Source organism: Eretmochelys imbricata, chromosome 7, assembly GCF_965152235.1.
Source record: "Eretmochelys imbricata isolate rEreImb1 chromosome 7, rEreImb1.hap1, whole genome shotgun sequence".
Lineage (NCBI taxonomy): Eukaryota > Metazoa > Chordata > Testudines > Cheloniidae > Eretmochelys > Eretmochelys imbricata.
The window spans coordinates 82,255,522-82,274,751 of NC_135578.1; the positions used below are offsets into that span (position 1 = coordinate 82,255,522).

A 19,230-nucleotide genomic window follows, 5' to 3' on the forward strand; every position below is an offset into this window, starting at 1 on the left:
GAGACCAGAAGACCTCTCCACCCGTAAAACCCCACAAATTTTTGAAATGCCTTTTCCTGATTGTTCAGCTTGGCGAGCACACATGTTGGCTCTACATTGTTGGGTGCAAGTGCCCAGCTGTCCATGCCGGCTACATATTCCAGGCATACTCTGGCCTGGAGTAGACTGGAGATATTGGATCTCTTGGGACTGTGGGGAGAAGAGGCTGTGCAGGCACAGGTATGGACCAGCCACAGAAATGTCGATATCTGCAAGCAGATTGCATGGAAGATCAGCAACAGTACTGTGTGAAAGTGAAGTACCTGCGGCAGGCATACCAGAAGGCCAGGGAGGCCAACAGTCTATCTGATGCTGAGCCACAGACCTGCCCTTTATACAATGAGCTGCATGCCATACTTGGTGGAGACCTCACCACAGCTCTGCAGACCACTGTGGATACCTGTGAACAGCAAGGATGATGATGATAAGGATGGGGGAAATGCAACCAGGGGGTCCAGCTATGCCGTGAGCCAGGATCTTTTTGAGATTCCACTTGCAGTCCAGTCAGTCGTGGCAGCTGAGCCCAGGTCAACGGGAAGGAAACTGAAGTATGTTTATAAATGTATTTCTCCTTTCAATGATGTACTGATGACACCCCCAACTTAGCAGGACACAGCCAGTGATTTACTGATGCTGGAAGAAGCATTGGTACAACAAACAGTGATAGCGTTGTTATCTGCTTTTCATCCCCCTATAGAGTTATGTGGTGGGGGCCATACAGAGCACTTTGTGTGTGTACACAGGAATTTCCCTTGAATCCTCCTGAGAGAGATCGCTGAAACTTTCATTGAGGTACTCTGCAATCCTCTCCTGAAGGTTTCTGTGAATGGCAGCCTTATTTCTTCCTCTGCGGTACGATGCTTTCCCACGCCAGTCGGCGATAACTTTGGCATGCACCATTGCAGTAAATAGGCTAGTGGTTTATGGACCCATGCAGGACGCCGGCTGCAGCTGTGTTCTCTGTGCTTTTGTTACCCTCAGGGGGGAGATATCAGTTAAAATGACCACCGCCTGTGAAAATGGTGCCAGTTTTCAGTGCCATTGCTCTTTACTTATAGTCTCATGCAATCAAGCAATTTCCTTCTCATTTCCCTCACCCCGGTGGCCGATACTCACCATGGCTGGTGTTATGAGCAGTGCTGTGCACAAGCACTCTGAAGCAGAAGTGTCAGTAAGCATGTTTTGTTTAAAACTTTAGGGGAGTGTGATGGGGTATACAAACCCCACACTGGGCAACAAGGGGTTAAGGGACTGCTTTAGGTTCAGCCAGCCCTGCCCCTCCACACCTGTAGGAAATGCACCAATTGGTAGAGGAGTTAAAAGGCAGGGGATCAGCTCATTTGGTGGCAGAGCAGGGAAGAGACCAGACTACAACCAGCAGCCCCAGCAGAAGAGAGTGGAAGGAAAGGCAGAACCTTTCCCCATGACAACTGAAGGAAGGGAGGACCTGCTACAGAGACAGCCTGAGAAGGAAGCATTCCCCTCTTCCTCTCATACGGACTCCCAGTTCTATTAATTTCCCTTTGTTTTTTTTGGACTACCCCAGCAGGGGAAAGCCCTAGGATTGATCTGGCCCAGATGGGTGGGCTATACTGAAGAAGGAGGCAGTTGCCACACGAGAGAGAAAGAGAGCTACCACACTACATGCAGTTGCCAGAAGGTGGCACAAAAGGCACAAAAATCATGGGATATGGATGAAATGATGGGATGGAGAAAGTTGCATGCTGGGAAGTTGATCCGTTGCTCCCAGTCACCCCTGCACAATTCATTACTGCCCCAACATGCATTGCCAAAACTTCGCAAAAGAGTGTGCTGGATGGTGGTGAGTTGCACATTGGGTTACCTGCCCATCGTGCACCACACAGTGCATCGATTCAAGCAATCCTGGTGAGTATGTGCAGCTCTGACTCAAGGAGCCAAGTATTCATGTGAATGAGTGATATACTACTTGGGGCATGTTTATACTGATATGTTGCAGTCAAAGTTTGTAGTGTAGACATGTAGTATAGTGTAGCCTTTGTCATGATGAGGAACAAGCCATGCTGACAAGCTCATGGGGCCTTCCTTGTTGCTGTAATGAACATCCTCTGTTTCTGTTTCTTGAAGTCTGAAGAAAGGTGCTCTCATGAAGGCTTTCTCTGAGGAGCTGACAGCTGAAGAAAATGAGTCCATCTTCTTGCATAGATATGTGTTGGCTATAATGTTAAACTACAACTAATGTTAAGCTACCAGAGCTATGGGGAAAGAACTAGTGTGGCCTCAGTTAGCTTCTTCCTTGGCTGTCAGAACTGAACAAAAATGTCAAGAAAGAAGTTGAGGGCTTGGAGAGAGAGAAATTGGGAAGATAAGAGACCAAATATGTGATTAATGTGTGCAGAACTAGGTATACAGATGTATTATACAACTTTAGCTTGCTTTATGTGTGCTCCCTCGCTATTGCTTTCAACTAGGTATAAAGAAATACAGGTTTATAGACTCAAACTCTAAACTATTTATTTAACTTTCAGTTTTTCATAGTTTAATTTGGATATTGGAAGACAAATTTGGTTTTCTTATTGATATATTCTTGACTTTTACAGTGTTGTTCTCTTCTTTTGGGATGCTCTTATATAAGTGTACAAAAACTAGAAATTAAAAGACCCATCAGTTGAGTCCACCCACTTGCAGGATTTTGACTCTTGGATGAAGGATGTATTTGATATTGGCAAAAAGATGAAGATTAGATTTCTTACATAATCAATTGTTTTCTGTAGAAGTTTGTTTTATTGGGATTTAAGAAACCTAATGTTAACAGAATAGAAGAAGTGAGCACAATACTTTATTATTTCTACAGACTTTATTTATTGTGAGGCATTCTCTACATATGAAGGAAACTACTGTACCTATTTCTGACCAGAAGTCTAGTCTTGATAAATTTCTTAATTATGAAAATTTTATTTGTAAGGAAGATGGAGGTGTTCTGAAGACTGCCCATTTCAGGAAGGCTATGACTGTATTGGATACTTAAAAGAGAAAAGTTCCAGACATTTTTTCTTACCTCTTAGGCTCATTTATGTAATTCCCAGTACATTGAGCTCAGGAGACATCGCTTCTTATATCTACATCTTCTTTTCTTGATGACTTTTATATGTGCTCAATGCCATGATTGTAAAGTATGCAAATATTCATTTCTTCCCTCTCCTTTCTAGTCCATCGAAACTGAAGCTCTTTGTTTCACTAATGATCTTTAGCACAATTATTTATTTTCATGTTAGACCATAAACTATTTGTATGTTTGATGAGAGATTATTCAGCTTTGTATCATTGGGAATGACAGGGGAACAGTGAGGATAGAGACAGGAATTAAAATATTTTGGCTAAGTAACTAGGGTTGCCAACTTTCTAATCCCAAAAAACCAAACACCCTTGCTCTGCCCCGTCCCTTCCCTGAGGCCCCGCCCCTGCATTGTGCCTTCTCCGAAGCCTCACGCCCGCTCACTCCATCCCCCTCCCTCTGTTGCTCACTCTCCCCCACCCTCGCTCACTCGTTCATTTTCACTGGTCTGGGGCAGGGGTTTGGGGTGCGGGAGGGGCTGATGGCTCTGGCTAAGGGTGCAGGCTCTGGGGTGGTGCTGGGGATGAGGGATTTGGGATGCAGGAGGTGGCTCCGGGCTGCGGGGTGGGGCCAAGGGGTTTGGAGTGTGGGAGGGAGCTCTGGGCTGAGGCAGGAGGTTGAGGTGTGGGAGGGGGTATGGAGTCTGGGCTCCAGGGGGGAATTTGGGTGTGGGAGGGGTCTCAGGGCTGGGACAGAGGGTTGGGGCGCAGGAGGGGGTTCAGGGTGACAGCTCCGGGTGGCGCTGACTGGGAAGTGGCCGGCATGTACCTCCGGCTCCTAGGTGGAGGTGCAGCCAGGAGGCTCTGTGTGCTGCCCCTGCCTGGAGGCGCTGCCCCGCAGCTCCTGTTGGCCGGGCGGAGCCAGTGCTCGGGGCTGGGGCAGTGCGTGGAACCCCTGTGGCCACCCCTATGCCTAGGAGCTGGAGGGACATGCCAGCTGCTTCCCAAGAGCTGTGTGGAGCCTGGTAGGGAGCCCGTCAGCCCCGTACCAACCGGACTTTTAACGGTCCAGTCAGCGGCCACGGTCCCTTTTCGACCAGGTGGTCCAGTCTAAAACCAGACACCTGGCAACCTTACAAGTGACAGGAACTGTACTAAACCTTCAACTTAAACAAAGTGTTTTCTAAAGGCAGTTTTCCTGGCAGCAGTGAAAAGGAGGGAAGACCACTTTCCAGTGCTCAAAGACAGAGCATCCTAACATATTCTGGCCCAAAGGGAGCCCATGTTACTCTAAGATAGTGGTTCTCAACTCTGGTCCACCGCTTGTTCAGGGAAAGCCCCTGGCGCACTGGGCTGGTTTGTTTACTTGCCGCGTCTGCAGGCTCAGCCGATTGTGGCTCCCACTAGCCACGGTTCACTGCTCCAGGCCAATGGGGGCTGCGGGAAGGGCAGCCAGCACATCCCTCGGCCCGCCGCTTTCTGCAGCACCCGTTGGCCTGGAGCAGTGAACCGCGGCCAGTGGGAGCCGTGACTGGCCGAACCTGTGGACGTGGCAGGTAAACAAACTGCCCCGGCCCGCCAGGGGCTTTCCCTGAACAAGCAGTGGACGAGAGTTGAGAACCACTGCTCTAAGACCTACCAAGTCCTGCAGCTGTTCTAAGGTGATCAAGGCCTCAGTCTTGTGCAAGCTACTTCATGAGGCCTTACATAACAACCAGGCCTTACATAAGCAGTATTGCCAACTCAAGCATACAAAAATTGTGAGGCAGACCTCATAAAATGTGGCTTTTTAAAATAAAAACCAGATCCACTTATTGCCCATCTGGTTTTACAGCCTTTAGGATTCATGTTTTCAATCTTTTCTCCGCAACCTTGAGGGTTAGAAACTTTTTAAAACATGGAAGATGAGAGTCTTACATAATCACATGGTTCCATGAGCTTGGGATTTAAGAAGAATAACCAAATATTGCAAGGCTTGGGTAAAATTATGAGAGTGAACAACATTTTCTAAGTGCCTGCATGCATCTTCAGGCTCTTTCTTTAGGAGAATTGGACTGATACCCAATGTACTAGTAAGGGGCATTACTCTAACTCCTGACCACTGTGGGGTTGAGAGCACCAGTCACGTCTCTTTTTTAATTTTATCACCTGAAGGGGAATCTAACCCATTCTGCCAGGGCAAACCAGTCAAAGTTGTGATTTTGCAAATCAAAGACAAATTAATTCTACCATGTGTACCCATGAAATCTCTTCCAACCCAGGGGACCCCACAGCATGTTGTCCTAACCCACTGCGTCTAAATAACTCAGAACAGATAGAACAACAAGAAACAAATACCTCATGCAAGGAATAACCCTGAAGGAAGGAGGGCAACAGAGGATGGGATGTGCAGCAGCAAGGAAAGTAGAGCAGGAAGAAGCCTGGTTCCACTTTGTGCCTCCCTTTAGGGAGTGTGCCTGGGTCCATCCAGTTAATCCTGCCAGTTGTAGGCATAGATCTTGCTGGGCATGAGTAAACTTGCATATAGCTTGATTTGAGTGCAAGGTTACACTGTAAACAAGGGTGTGAGAGATTGTGTGCTGGAGACTGGTTGCGATAAGCGGGAACACCCTGAACTGATAAGCTTGTAATATTAAGGTGAGGACATAAGCAATATGGGTTTACATGATCTGCAAAGTGATTGGTCCTGACATGATCGATACAATGTAGATTCAAGAAGTATAGATATTGGTAGCTTGAAAAAAAGTCTATATACTGTGTAGTGTGTGACTTGCTATGTAATTATGGTTCCACTCTGTACTTAACCCCTCCGTGTCTGGGCCTGGCCAGGATGGGCATAGAGCTGTTACATGCCTAATAAAGTAACCCGAATGAGTAGCTGGAGTTGAACTGAGTTTTTGGATCCCAGAGAACTGGATGAAGTGTTTTCCCAGAACTGGACCAGGTGTTCTGGGTAAGCAGAGTGGAAAAGTTCTTGGCAAGCATTCCAGAAATGATATATTGTGAATTTACCATTTGTAGCTCCTCTAACCCAGGAGGGCTGCCTTTGGCAGGCCGTTGCCCTCGAACTGACAGGGATCTGGACCATTCCCCAATCCCACAATCTGAGCTGGCTTGTTAAGGGTCAGGTTGCCCTGGACTTAGTCTCAGATGACCTGTGCAGTTTCCTGTCTCTACCACTAGCCTGCTGGGTGACTCTGGGCAAATCACTTCATTTCTCCATCCCTCAGTTTCCTTATCTGTAAAATGGGGATAATGATACTTGCCTCCTTTGTAAAGTGCTTTGTGTTCTAGAGATGAAAAGTGCTATGTAAGAGCTAGGTAATGTTAATTATTTATACTATCATAAAAAGTGACATCTAAGACACTGATTATCCAAAAACGTATGTATGTGCTTAAACTTTAATCAGTGATGTCAATGGGACTACTTATGTGCTGAAAATTAAGCAAGTGAATAAGTCTTTACATGATCAGGGCTTAATTTAGTTACTACCCGCATCTATAATGACAGAATATCTGTTTGTGCTAGTTTTATGCCCATTAGTTACCCTATCAGTAAGTGCTGAGTCTTAAATATTGTTGTAGAATATGTAAGTGATGCATCTTATTTTGCTTTTGTCCCCTAGACAATTGACTTTTTAAATGATAATATCAGAAGAGGAATTAAGAATTATTATGATGATCTGGACTTCAAAAACATAATGGATTTTGTTCAAAAGCAGGTTTGTTTTTCTGGGAGTATTTAATTAAAACTAATTCTAGAAGGGAACGTGGTAAACCCCTGAATGTCACTCTTGATAATAAATATTACGGAGAATATTCTTCCTTGGTGTGTTAATCTAACTCCCATTAATGGGGGGAATAGACTCCCTTGTGTGAGCTGGAAAATCTCTTGTAGACTTTCTGCTGGCAGGGATTTTATGGAGTTCTAGTTGGCTTTTAAAGCCCCCTTTGCCTCCCAGGTGTGAGGAGTGCAAACTGCAACCCCTACACCTCTGAATGTGAATCTGGGACTAAGGGCACGATCCAAATCCTGCTGAAGACAATGCAAAGATTTCCTTTGAAATCCACTGTAATGGGCATTGGACTGGGTTTCACTTACAAAAGCTATGAATTACTGTATTTTGCTTAAACAAATTCTTCAGATTTCTTCTTGAAATGCTTACTGAAGGAAATATATCTGTTACTAAAATTCAGAAATGATGTTGAGCGCAGCTGAACAGTATTTAATAGCATACGTAGTTGACTCATCACCTTTATTAAAGCTGCTGTGTTAAAATATTTATTGGATTATTTAAGAATTCTGACATATACTTTTGAGACTATAGAAGAAACAGAAAGTGTTCAGATGTGTATATAGGGAGCCATACAATGTATAGATTTGTTAAAAACTTTTTCTTAAGTGGCTTAGATGCTGCACAAATTTTGTAACATCATTATGGAAACACCACGGTACTTTCAAAAACAAAGTAAACATGGAAAAAGTTTTCAAAAGCAAACCATCTAAGCTATCTTGTCATTTTAGTTCATACCCTTCTAAGAGTTTCCATGTTCTACAAATAGTTATATATATGGACAGTGATTATAAGTACCAGTGATAGATAAACTCACGCTTTTTCCTCATTTTGAAAAAAGAAATAGCGGGGGGCTTTTTTAATTAACTGGACTACTGTAAATTAACTAGATTTGTTTTGTTTGCAGGATCACAGTCCTATTCTGTTAATTAAATCACTTTGAAAACGTTCTGCTGTTTTTTATAATTTGCAAGAACATCCCTAGATAAAATATCTTTTTTGTGTTTAAAATCTTTTTCATTTTTTACAGGAACCTGGTCAAAATTGACCAGCTCAAAATTCAACTAAAAAAGAAATATGTTTTGTGTTATTCAGATCCAAACCAAAATCTATCATCTTTCAAAAATAGAGCTGGGACTGAGTATCAGTTACTTTTACTGTCAAATATAGAGTAATGGCTTAATGAATGATGGAGGGACACGACATGTATCCATAATGCTGCTAGTCATTTTGAATAGACAGCATATTGAAATTGGATCCTGCTCTTCAGGAGCCCGATTCTTTAGATGTCTTAATATTCTTTCTATTTTGAGGGGCAATGCAATGTATGTATGTACACGCATGCGCGCGCTCATGCACACACACACCTGCTAATCAAAGCAAAGTTGATAGTCCCATTATAACCCCAGCTTCAACACTACCCATTAATGGCATATGTACACTAACAGCAAACTGGATCTTTCAATTTAGCTTTTCCCTCCTTGTCAGTCAGATAGAAACTTTCCTGTGGATACAATTTTATATAAAATAAAGTATTTAACCATCGCTACAAACATGATGAGAGCTTTTCCTCTTTCATTTTGCCTCTAATCATGTGATTTTACTGGTTTCTTCTATAAATGATGCTTGGGCTTTTTACCTGAAACGTTGACTCTGATCCAATGCATTTTAAATCTGATTTTCCCTTATCCTGCATATTTTATTTGTGACTTTGACTACAATTTTGGGACATGCTGTGCTATAACTTTTGCTAATGAGTCAATGGTATGACAAGCAGATGTTTTGCTGCCTCTTTTCTCTCTGATACTTGAGCTTTCTTAAAATTACCAGTAATTCATTTTTATATTTGATTCATTCTTCAATTATTAGAAACATTTTTATTAAGACAGACTTTTTTTCTTTTTTTTAAGTTTAAGTGTTGTGGTGGGGAAGATTTTAAAGACTGGTCAAAGAATCCGTATCATGAGTGTTCTGCACCAGGGCCATTAGCCTGTGGAGTGCCCTATACTTGTTGTATTAGAAATAAGGTATGTATACTGTATTTGTTCTTATTATTTTAGCTGGTTTCTGTTAAATCTCAGTGATTAACAGAAAAATAACTATCCTAAATTACTTATTCTCTTAAAGAATAACTTTTCATCAATTAAGAATCTTGGGAAGTATGTCTGTTAGTTAAGCAGAAAGGAACAGATTTTCATAGTTGCTAGGTTTTTATGCTAAGCATAGTCTCCACAAGGTTGTTATGGGGCCAATATAGTATATAGTGGGGTGGAGCTTGAAGTGGGAGCTTGTGATCTGTGACTCTGAGGAACTTAAAAAGGGGAAAGTAATTCTGATTTGGCTGCATACTAAATGCTTCTCTTATCCTTGCTAATTTGCACGTCACCTCTAAGTTCTTATGACTGTTCATGCTTTCCCTTTAGCATTGTATGCATTCTCATAAGTTGCATTCACATGTGTACGTACACACATACTCTTAACTAGCAGTTCATCCCCAATGATCTGAGAAACGTGAATACATACAATGAGAAACTAACCTCTCCTTTTCTCAAATGGCATGACACACAGCAGGAAAATTGGTCTGAATAGCTTGAAAATACCCCTGCTCTATCTGCTGCGTGCTCAAAAGCAGTGAATGTCAGCTTGCTGTCAGAGAGAGAGGCAGAAGCTAACTTTTCTTTTTTTCATCTGAACCCTTCCAAAAGTCCTGGTTTGGTTAGAGATTTGGAACAGTTTTTAAATCTATCAGACCCATCACGAGCATTCTGTAACCAGTGCTCTTACTTTGAAGGCTAAATGTAACATTAAGTTTGATAAGGAAATGATCCACAATTAAAAAAAATACTGGAAATGCCTTTCCCACTTTGTTTCAGTCTTTGGAAGTGAGGTCTGTGTACAAGACAGAAAAATAAGGTACTTGTGTAGTTCCTCAACTTTGTTCATTGTGCAGTTCTATGTTTTCCTGATCCTGACCAAATTAGTTTTGAAATAAGGGCATTTGGCATTGACATCTGTACTTGCTGCATACATCTTTCTGCATGTGCCCAGGTACTTCTAGTTCTCCAACTTGGATAAAAGGCTACCCGATTGTCTTTTATACTGTATTTGTCATGCCAAATCTAAATGTTTGCCTTCTGCACAGATCCAGTCAAAGATCTACTGGTAGATAACTTATTTTCACCTGATATAAATAACCCTTTTTATGTACTTCTTTAAGTTAGTGCTCCTATAAAGAATTTTTTGTTAAAATGGTTTGCAATAATTGGCTCAGAAGTCTTGCTGTATGCTGTTTATACTGTGCATATATTATATAAAAGTGTGCATGTTTATTTTCCTTCTTTTATGCCTATGTTGTTTTTGAGAACTGAAAGGAAAATATTTAAATATGTATCACAGCTTGGATAGACTCATTCAGAATTCAAAACTAAGCAATTAATATTTTAAGTCTTATCTGTTTGAGAGTAATAAATTCAATTGTGTGAAAATCGTTTAGGTTCAGTAATTAGCTGCACTGAGGTAACATGGCCATTGCAAGGACCAGGAACTAACCCTTTAAATTGAGGATGCAGAGGGATGGTGGTGACCAATAAAGAACAATCTAGATTCTTGTTAATTCACAATAGTAATTTCATTTCTAGTATACAGGTCTAAAGTGCAACCCCACTTTTAAAATTGGTTACTTCAAATTTGTGCGAGAACAGTAGTAGAAACTACACAATACTGGCTACTTTCATTAAAAAGCTTCCATAATTATCCACTTAGATTTATTAATTCATTTTTGGTCAACTTATACTCCTTATGTTCAATTTTTGCTAATATTTGAGTGATGGACTTTTTTTCTGGCATGATTATTGCAGAACAGTACTTTGAGAGTTGCATGCCAGGGTATTTCCACAAAAAATATTTTCTTCTCATCTATTCAGGGAACTGAAACAATATCATGTGACTTTCCTGACCCATCACAAATAAAAAATACAGCATGGGTTCGAAATGTAAACAATCAGTCCATAGAGTATTAAAAAAGAAAAGAAAACTAAAACTTTGTTACATTAAAATACAGAATGTAGCCCATAGATATTTTATGAGCAGGAAGAGGCTGAATTCACAGAATAAATGTAGTCTTTGAATTATTTACTCAGCTCTGTTTATCAAAGAGCAAGGTCAAACACCAAAACAAAATACAATCTTTTGATTTAAGGATAGACTACTAGATTGGATATTGTAGTATGTTTTACATTTTTTTAAAACTTTTCTGTTATGAAATAGAAGAACCTTGAGTCATGAATGTGCCACTGTACGATCTGTGGAATCTTGCAGCACTGACTCTTTGATCTAATTTGTATAGAAGACCTTACCACCATGTCCATAAAGCAGAAGTCTTTTAAAAAAAAAAATCAAAACATTAATCAAACTTACATGTTTGACAAATGTTTCCAAATACAGCTTGGTTTCTGTATGGACGTCTACAGGTATGATTTATAAATACTCATTCACTCTGTGGTCATGGAAAACTTCTGTTAACGTGTGATGGCCAAATTCGGATCTGATGTAAATCTGAAGGAACTCAGTTGGAGTCAAAGTAGTCACCCAAACCATAGCATTTATCTGATGCATTTATCTTACACTGCTTTGTTTTAGCCAATGTTACATCTAAAATTAAATGGTGTAATGATGTTCTGTGTTTTGAAGCATTGTGTTAAAGTCTGTGTTTATGCATTTGGCTAAAATGTTTTGAAAAGTATTAAATCACTTGCAGCAGAAGTTTCATCACATTTATGGGCCTAGTCTTGAATACCTTTACTTATTGGGAGTATTGTCAGAACACTTGAGCTACTCCTGTTGACCTAGGTAGGATACTTCTCTGAGCAAGGATTTTCAGAATTGGCCTAAAGACAGTTCGGACAAAATAAATTTTAATGACTCTAATTTTGTGCCCACAATTGGTGCTGCCAGTTTACTTGCAAGCTCAAAATTGGAGGCCAGGTTTTTATGCCTTAAAAAAACGGCCTGACTCTTTGATTTCTGCAGTTTTATTGAGGATTGTCAGCATAAGATACTTACTGCATGAGACATCTTGAGGCTTCAAAATAGATCCAAGGTTGTTGAAAAATATAGAATAAGTATTTCAAACAAAAACCTAGAAATTGTGCATCCAAATGTAAGCTGTGTGAAAGAGGCTCTGCATCTCATTTATTAAAGTAATATATTATCGTAACAAAATCTCTGAATATATGACTTCATTAGGTCTCTGGACCCCTATTACAAAATCAATGTTGTCCACTTTGCCAGAGGTAAAGTATGTCTAGACAGATGTAAAACAAAGGAGCAAAAAGGACTGAGTTGTATTAACCTTAGTCTGAAGGGTGTCTACACTGAGACACTACTAGTATTTAGGAATCATAGAATCATGGAAATGCAGGTCTGGAAGGAACCTCGAAAGGCCCACAACCCACACTGAGGCAGGATCAAGTATACCTAGACTGGCTGGTGTTTACCTAACCTGTTCTTTAAAACCTCCAGTGATGGAGATTCCACAGCCTCCCTCAGTTAACCTGTTTCAGTTCTTAAATATCCTTATGTGAGAAAGTTTTCCCTACTATCTCATATAAATCTCCCTTGCTGGAGATTAAGCCCATTACTACTTTTCCTACCTTCAGGGGACATGGATAACAACTGATCACCTTCTTTTCTGTAACAGCCCTTAACATATTTGAAGACTGTTATCAGACTCCCACTCAGTCTTCTTTTCTCAAGACTAAACATGTCCATGTTTTTTAAAACCTTTCCTCATAGGTCAGGTTTTCTAAACCTTTTATCATTTTTGTTCCTCTCCTCTGGACTCTCTCCAGTTTATCCATTTCTTTCTTCAAGTGTGGCATCCAAACCTGGACACAGTATTCCAGCTGAGGCCTCACCAGTGCGGTATAGAGCAGAACAGTCACCTCCCATGTCTTGCATACGATATTCCTGACAATACATCCCCAAATGACATTAGTGTTTTGTGCAACTGCATCACGTTGTTGACTCGTATTCAATTTATGATCCACTATAACCCCCAGATCCTTTCCAGCGGTACTATTGCTTAGCCAGTTATTCTCTAGTGTGTTTTTGTGCATTTGATTTTTCCTACCTAAGGACAGCACTTCACAGATGTCTATGTTGAATTTTATCTTGTGAGTCCAGTTCTCCAATTTATCAAGGTCCTATTGAATTCTAATCCTGTCCTTCAAAGTGCTTGCAACCTTTCCCAGCTTGGTGTCATCTTCAGATGTTATAAGCCTACTCTCCCCTCCATTATGCAAATCATTAATGAATATATTGAATAGTACTGGACCCAGGGCAGACCCCTGCAATACCCCACTAGATAAATCCTCCCAGTTTGACAGCGAACAATTAATAACTACTCTGGGTATGATTTTTCAACAAGTTTTGCACCCACTTTATAGTAATTACATCTAGGCGACATTTCTATAGTTTGCTTATGAGACTGTCATGTGGGACTGTGTCAAAAGCCTTACTAAAATCAATATATATTTCGTCTACTGCTTCTCCCGTATCCACTAGGCCTGTAATCATGTCAAAGTTTGGTTTGGCATGATTTGTTATTGACAAATCCATGTTGGCTGTTTTTTACCACCCTATTATTCTCTAGGTGTTTACAAACTGATTGTTTTGTAATTTGTTCCAGTATTTTTTCAGGTATAAAAGTTAGTCTGACTGGTCTATAATTCCCCAGGTCCTCTTTGTTCCCCCCTCTAAAGATAGATTCTATGTTTGCTCTTCTCCAATCATCTGGGACCTCACCCATCTTCCAGGAGTTCTCAAATATGATAATCCCTAGTGGTGCTGAGATTGCTTCAGCTAGGTCCTTCTGTACCTTAGGTGAATATCATCAGGCCCTGCCAACTTGAATACATCTAACTTATCTAAATATTCTTTAACTTGTTCTTTCCCTATTCTGGCTTTTGTTCCTTCCCCCTCATTGTTAAAATTAGTTGTATTAAGCATCTGGTCACAATTTATCTTTTAAATGAAGACTGAAGCAAAACAGATACAAAACACCTCAGCCTTCTTGGTGTCTTCCATTATTAGCTCTCCTTCCCTGTTAAGTAGTGGACCCACACTTTCCTTCAATCTGGTCTACACTACAAAGTTAGGTCAACATAAGTCACTTTATGTCAACCTATTTGGGCATGTGTCTATGCTCAAATTTATATCCAGACGAAGTAACTGCCCCATTACAGTGATGCAGTAAAACCACCTCCTTGAGTGGCGTGAAGCCATGGTCAACCTACTGTGACTGACACAGTGTAAGTGTAGACACTTTGTGACTTGTGTCTACCCTAACTGTCCTCCAATAGCTGTCTCACAATAATCCAATCTTTGTGACAGGGACTGCTCTAGTCACCATAAATTCTACTGGCCAGGTGTTACAGACACCGGAAGCCACCCCCTCTTTAAATACCTTGTATTTTTGAATGCCTTTTCCTGACTGCCCACCTTGGCAAGCACACCTAGCAGCTCACCCTAGTGTGCAACTGCCTAACCAACCATGCCGGCTCCATGCACAAGACATGATCCTACCTGGACAAGGAGGGCCTGTGAGGAGAAGAGGCTGTGTAGGCACAGCTATGGCTTCACTGCAAGTTTTGAAGTTGCTTTTACATAAGTGAAAAGTAAAAATAAATTTGCTTTTGTGATTATTTTTTCCAATTTTTGACACTTATTTTTTCTTTTCAGACAGACATTATGAACACTATGTGTGGATATAAAATGATTGACAGAGAGGTAATTTAATTGTAAAGTCTCTTAATTGTAAAGTGTTTCATATTTCTTCTTTCTGGATTTTGTTAAGGTTAAGTAAATTATTAATATAATGCTTACATTATTTAACTTTTTTTTGCCAATTTTTGAAATATAAAGATATCAAAGATTAACCTGATTTATCTAGAGTAATCCGTGAGGAAACATATGGCTTGCCTGTGAAATGCTCTCTTTCTTCCACCTTTAGGTTTGCTGGTTTGACTCAGATGAGAAATACAGACCAACTTCTAATGCTGCATATTTAGTATACAACAGACCATTTCAGTAATGCTAATGCCATGACTAAAACCAGGAAATTATTTTTTAGGAAAGCCAAGGCTTCTCACTAAATAAAAACACATCTTTGTAAAGTTTACTTTTAGTTCTTACAGTATCTTATATACCATAATAGTTGGTATAAAATATAGAAAACTTCACAAAATAATGTAACAGTGGAGAGGAAGTAGGACGCTCTGTATTTTTGGTAGGCAGGCTTTTAATGCTTTTTAAGTATAGTTGTGACATATGGCCTAGTCCTGTAGATCTCACTCATGGGACTAGTCCATTGACTTCAGTGTTGTGGGCTTTGTTGGGACTAGCCACATGAGAAAGGGCTGCAGGCTCAGGCCCATAGTACAGTAGTGGAGTTCATACTGAACAGAAGCCAATAACTTGATCTGCCACAGGTCTGTACTTCATAGGCTTGTAGAACAAGAATTACTGTTGGATTAAATATCTCTCTCATAAGGCATTTAGCATAAAATGCCAATTTCAATTGTTAATTTTTGTAGATTGGCTGTCACCTTTAAATATGATCTTTCCCTTCATTTAGGCTCATTGACTGGGTGCTTTATCCTGCCAGCTGCTAAGCATTCCAGTCTGGCCCTGATCCAGCAAAGTGTTTAAACATGTGCTTAATTTTAACCATGTGAGCAGTTCCATTCATTTCAGTGGGACTACTCATGGGCTTAAATGTCTTGTCGGCTCAGGTCTAGAGTGCTCAAAATCTTGTAGGATTGAGCCTTATATTCTTTTGTCTCCAGCCTACTTGGAGCCTATTGCACTTTGGCTATGGTTTTGTATTTTTAGTATTCCAGCAGAAGCAGCTTGGAAAGTAGGAATGAAAGGGTGGATAGATACCTCTGTATTCCATATGGTCTAAAATTAGGATCAGGTATATTTTTTTCAGCAAATGGACTGTAAAAAGCACTTGTTTAGCCTTGAAAAACTTCAGAATGCATTATCTGAGAGTTGGTGATAAGCCCTCTGTGCCAAATTCAGAGGGTTTGCGTGGATGTGAATGAAACAGAATTTGACCCTTTATATTCCAAAAATATATCTCTGTTCTCTTCTAAGTAAACCGTTGTTTGAAGGTATATTTCATTATTTTACAGCGCCTGAGTGTTCAAGACATTATATATATCCGAGGATGCACAAATGCAGTACTCATTTGGTTCTTAGACAACTACAGCATCATGGCTGGTGTCATGCTTGGCATATTGTTACCCCAGGTAAGGCTAGGCCATTACATTGCCCGTTAAAGGGAATATTTGGTTCATTGCTTTGGTAAACAAAATGGGATTTGATTTTATAGTTAATAAAATACATTTTTTACTTAAAGTTTATGTATTCTGTAAACTTATGTGGCTGGACCTTTGTGCCTGTACAGAGCCCCACTGATTTAGTGACAGCAATGTCATATTTTGCATTTTTTCATGACCCTAATCACCTCACCTGAACTCTGCCCACTAATCTGTCTCCACTAAGACTTATTCTAACATTCCATACCCCAGAGTGGTTTCAAACAGCCACTGTTGTCTTTTTTTTAAATCAGCTGGTCATTAATACATGTCCTTCATTCCCCCAAATGTGGATTTTCCCTTCCCCAAGATTGCACTGGCTTGGTGCCCCAAATTTTATATATGAAAATGTAGAGTGAGAGGTGTTGGATAAGCAGTACTTTGTCTCCTATTTATATTTGCTGTTTTATTTTACAGTTCCTTGGAGTGTTGTTATCTTTACTTTACATAACTCGCGTAGAAGATATCATTGCTGAATACAAACATAATGAGGGTCTTTTACAAGAAACACAGCAGAAATCAGAAACTGAATTTGCAGGCACAGGTTGCTGTATGTGTTATCCTGAGTAACGTAGCTGCCATGCAAGACCTCAAGTGCTGTTTAAAAAAACAAATCTTGTGTTGTGGCTTGTATGTATTTCTGCAGCTCTTAAAGATCTTGAGCTAATTAATCTGTAAACCTTTCTGATTTTTTAAAAAAACGTGTACTTCAAAAACAGAACCTTAACTCTCTCACCATGTGTTCTTAACTGCTTTTCCTGTGTATTTCAATTTTGAGTATGCTTTGAATTTTCACAGGATTTCTCAAGCTGTGCACTCTGGGGCATTTCATACCCTGGAGAGTGCTAAATCTCATGCTAATTGAAACGTGGGCCAGGTAATCCAGTGTGTTCAAACATTTATTTTAGAGCTTTCCCCAACTCTGCTGCCCAGGTGGCTGTTTGCCTCTAACACAGGCCCTCTGTTTCCCATCCTGTCCTCATTTATATCTCTAAGGCAGCAAATGGCCTCCAAGGCTGACACAGGCTAGCTGTGGATGGTTAACTGCAGTGTAGACCTACCCTCAAAGCACAAGCCCAGGGGCCTACCCTGCTTGACAGTGGTTGTCTGAACTTTTTCTAATGATTACTGAAAGATCTGTGGTGAGGAATGCTTTATGTTGGGAAAACTCAGAGCTAAACTTTTTTGAAAGAGCTTTTGTATTCTAGTTTGACATATTTAAATGTTTGTATTTTCGTATTGATTCCTAATCAGAAGGGAGACTTGTGTGTCTTTCTATATTGAGCTAAATTGTAACATCAAATACATGTTTAATAACTTTTTCATGCTGGTCCTGACTAGGGCTGCCAATTTTGGTTGGACATATTCCTGGAGGTTTCATCGCATGACATAAACTTTAATAAAAGATTAATCTTTAAGTCCTGGAAACTCAGCAACCCTAGTGACTGATTTAATGATGTAATATAACTGCATGTAATGCAGCACACTTTCATAAATGAATCTTTTGTGCCTTTTAATAATGTAGGTATACGCTAGTGTTTGAGTCAGTCAGGTAACGCTTTGACAAACTTTTTAATGCAGTTTATTACTGTACAGATTTTGTATGAGAGTTATTGAATGTTTGGCTAATTTAAATTTTGTAAATTTTGTATTTTCCCCTCTAAGTAAATTAACTAGATTGCCTATTGATTTTTGGAGTTGTTCTGTTATGTGCAGATATTTCATTTTTAAATTGGATTGTTCTCATAAACAATAAATTTTATGATTTGTTTTAAAAAACAAACACTTTATTTCAGGGATGGGCAAACTTTTTGGCCTGAGGGCCACATCTGGGAATAGAAACTGTATGAAAGGCCATGAATGCTCACAAAATTGGGGTTGTGGTGCAGGAGGGGTTGAGGGCTCTGCTTAGGGGTACGGACTCCAGGGTGGGGCCAGAAATGAGGAGTTCAGGGTGCGGGAGGGAGCTCTGAGCTGGAGTGGGGGATGGGGACGGGGTGAGGGCTCTGGGGTGGGGCTGGGGATGAGGAGTTTGGGGTGTAGGAGGGTGCTCTGGGCTGGGATGGAGGGGTTCAGAGGGCAGGAGGGGGATCAGGGCTGGGGCAGGGGTTGGGGCATGGGGAGAGGCTCAGGGATGCAGGCTCCCAGTGGCGCTTACCTCAAGCGGCTCCCGGAAGCAGTGGCACGTCCCTTCTCTGGCTCCTACGTGGAGGCGTGGCCAGGCGCCTCTGCACGCTGCCCTGTCCGCAGGTACTGCCACTGCAGCCCCCATTGGAGCGCCGGAGGGGGCCACTGGAACAAGTAGGAGCTGGAGCGGGACGTGGAGTGGCCCCTGACTCTGCTCCCCGTCTGGAGCGACAGAGCAGGGCCATGCCGCTGCTTCCAGGAGCCATGTGGCGCGGCCCCTGATCCTGCGCCCTGCCTGGAGCTGGGCCATGCCGCTGCTTCTGGGAGCCATGTGGAGCGGCTGAAGACCCTGCTCCCTGGCTGGAGCGGGACAAGCCCCAGACCCCACTCCCCAGTGGGAGCTTGCGGGCCGGCTTAAAACAGCTTGCGGTCTGGATCCGGCCTGCGGGCCGTAGTTGGCCCACTCCTGACTTATTTAAATCTGATTTCGATTATAGTTTTAAAGGGGATCTGTTTGATCATTAACTTTACTAGATTTGAGATACTGACAAGAAAAATCTCTCTCTAGTCTATTTTTCATGAACTCTCAGGCAAGTGCAGAGAAGTTCAGTTGTTATGCAGCTGTAGGAGTAGGGGCTATATTGTGGTGTTATATTCAACTACCTGAAGTAATAAGATTTTTAAACAGCAACAGAACCCGTTTTTTCTTGAGAATTTTGAAGATTTGGATGTCAATAGTCTGCATAGTATCTTGGCCTTTTTTGACTGAGGAAAAATATCCAATTTTTGTCTGAGTGCCTTCTCTGTAGTATTTCCAACCCCTGTCATACTCACAGGCAAAAGGTGAAGATATA

General features: G+C 41.1%; 1 protein-coding gene across 1 annotated transcript in view; it reads left to right on the forward strand.

Annotated features, from left to right (window-relative positions):
• The window catches only part of TSPAN15 (tetraspanin 15), a 37,310-nt gene extending 20,491 nt beyond the window's left edge, over window positions 1–16,819 (forward strand). The window contains exons 4-8 of the mRNA XM_077822424.1: window positions 6,699–6,794; window positions 8,777–8,893; window positions 14,607–14,654; window positions 16,064–16,180; window positions 16,667–16,819. Of these exons, the coding sequence (XP_077678550.1) occupies window positions 6,699–6,794; window positions 8,777–8,893; window positions 14,607–14,654; window positions 16,064–16,180; window positions 16,667–16,819 (531 nt within the window). The remainder of the gene's footprint in view (window positions 1–6,698; window positions 6,795–8,776; window positions 8,894–14,606; window positions 14,655–16,063; window positions 16,181–16,666) is intronic.
• The last annotated feature ends 2,411 nt before the right edge of the window (window positions 16,820–19,230 follow it).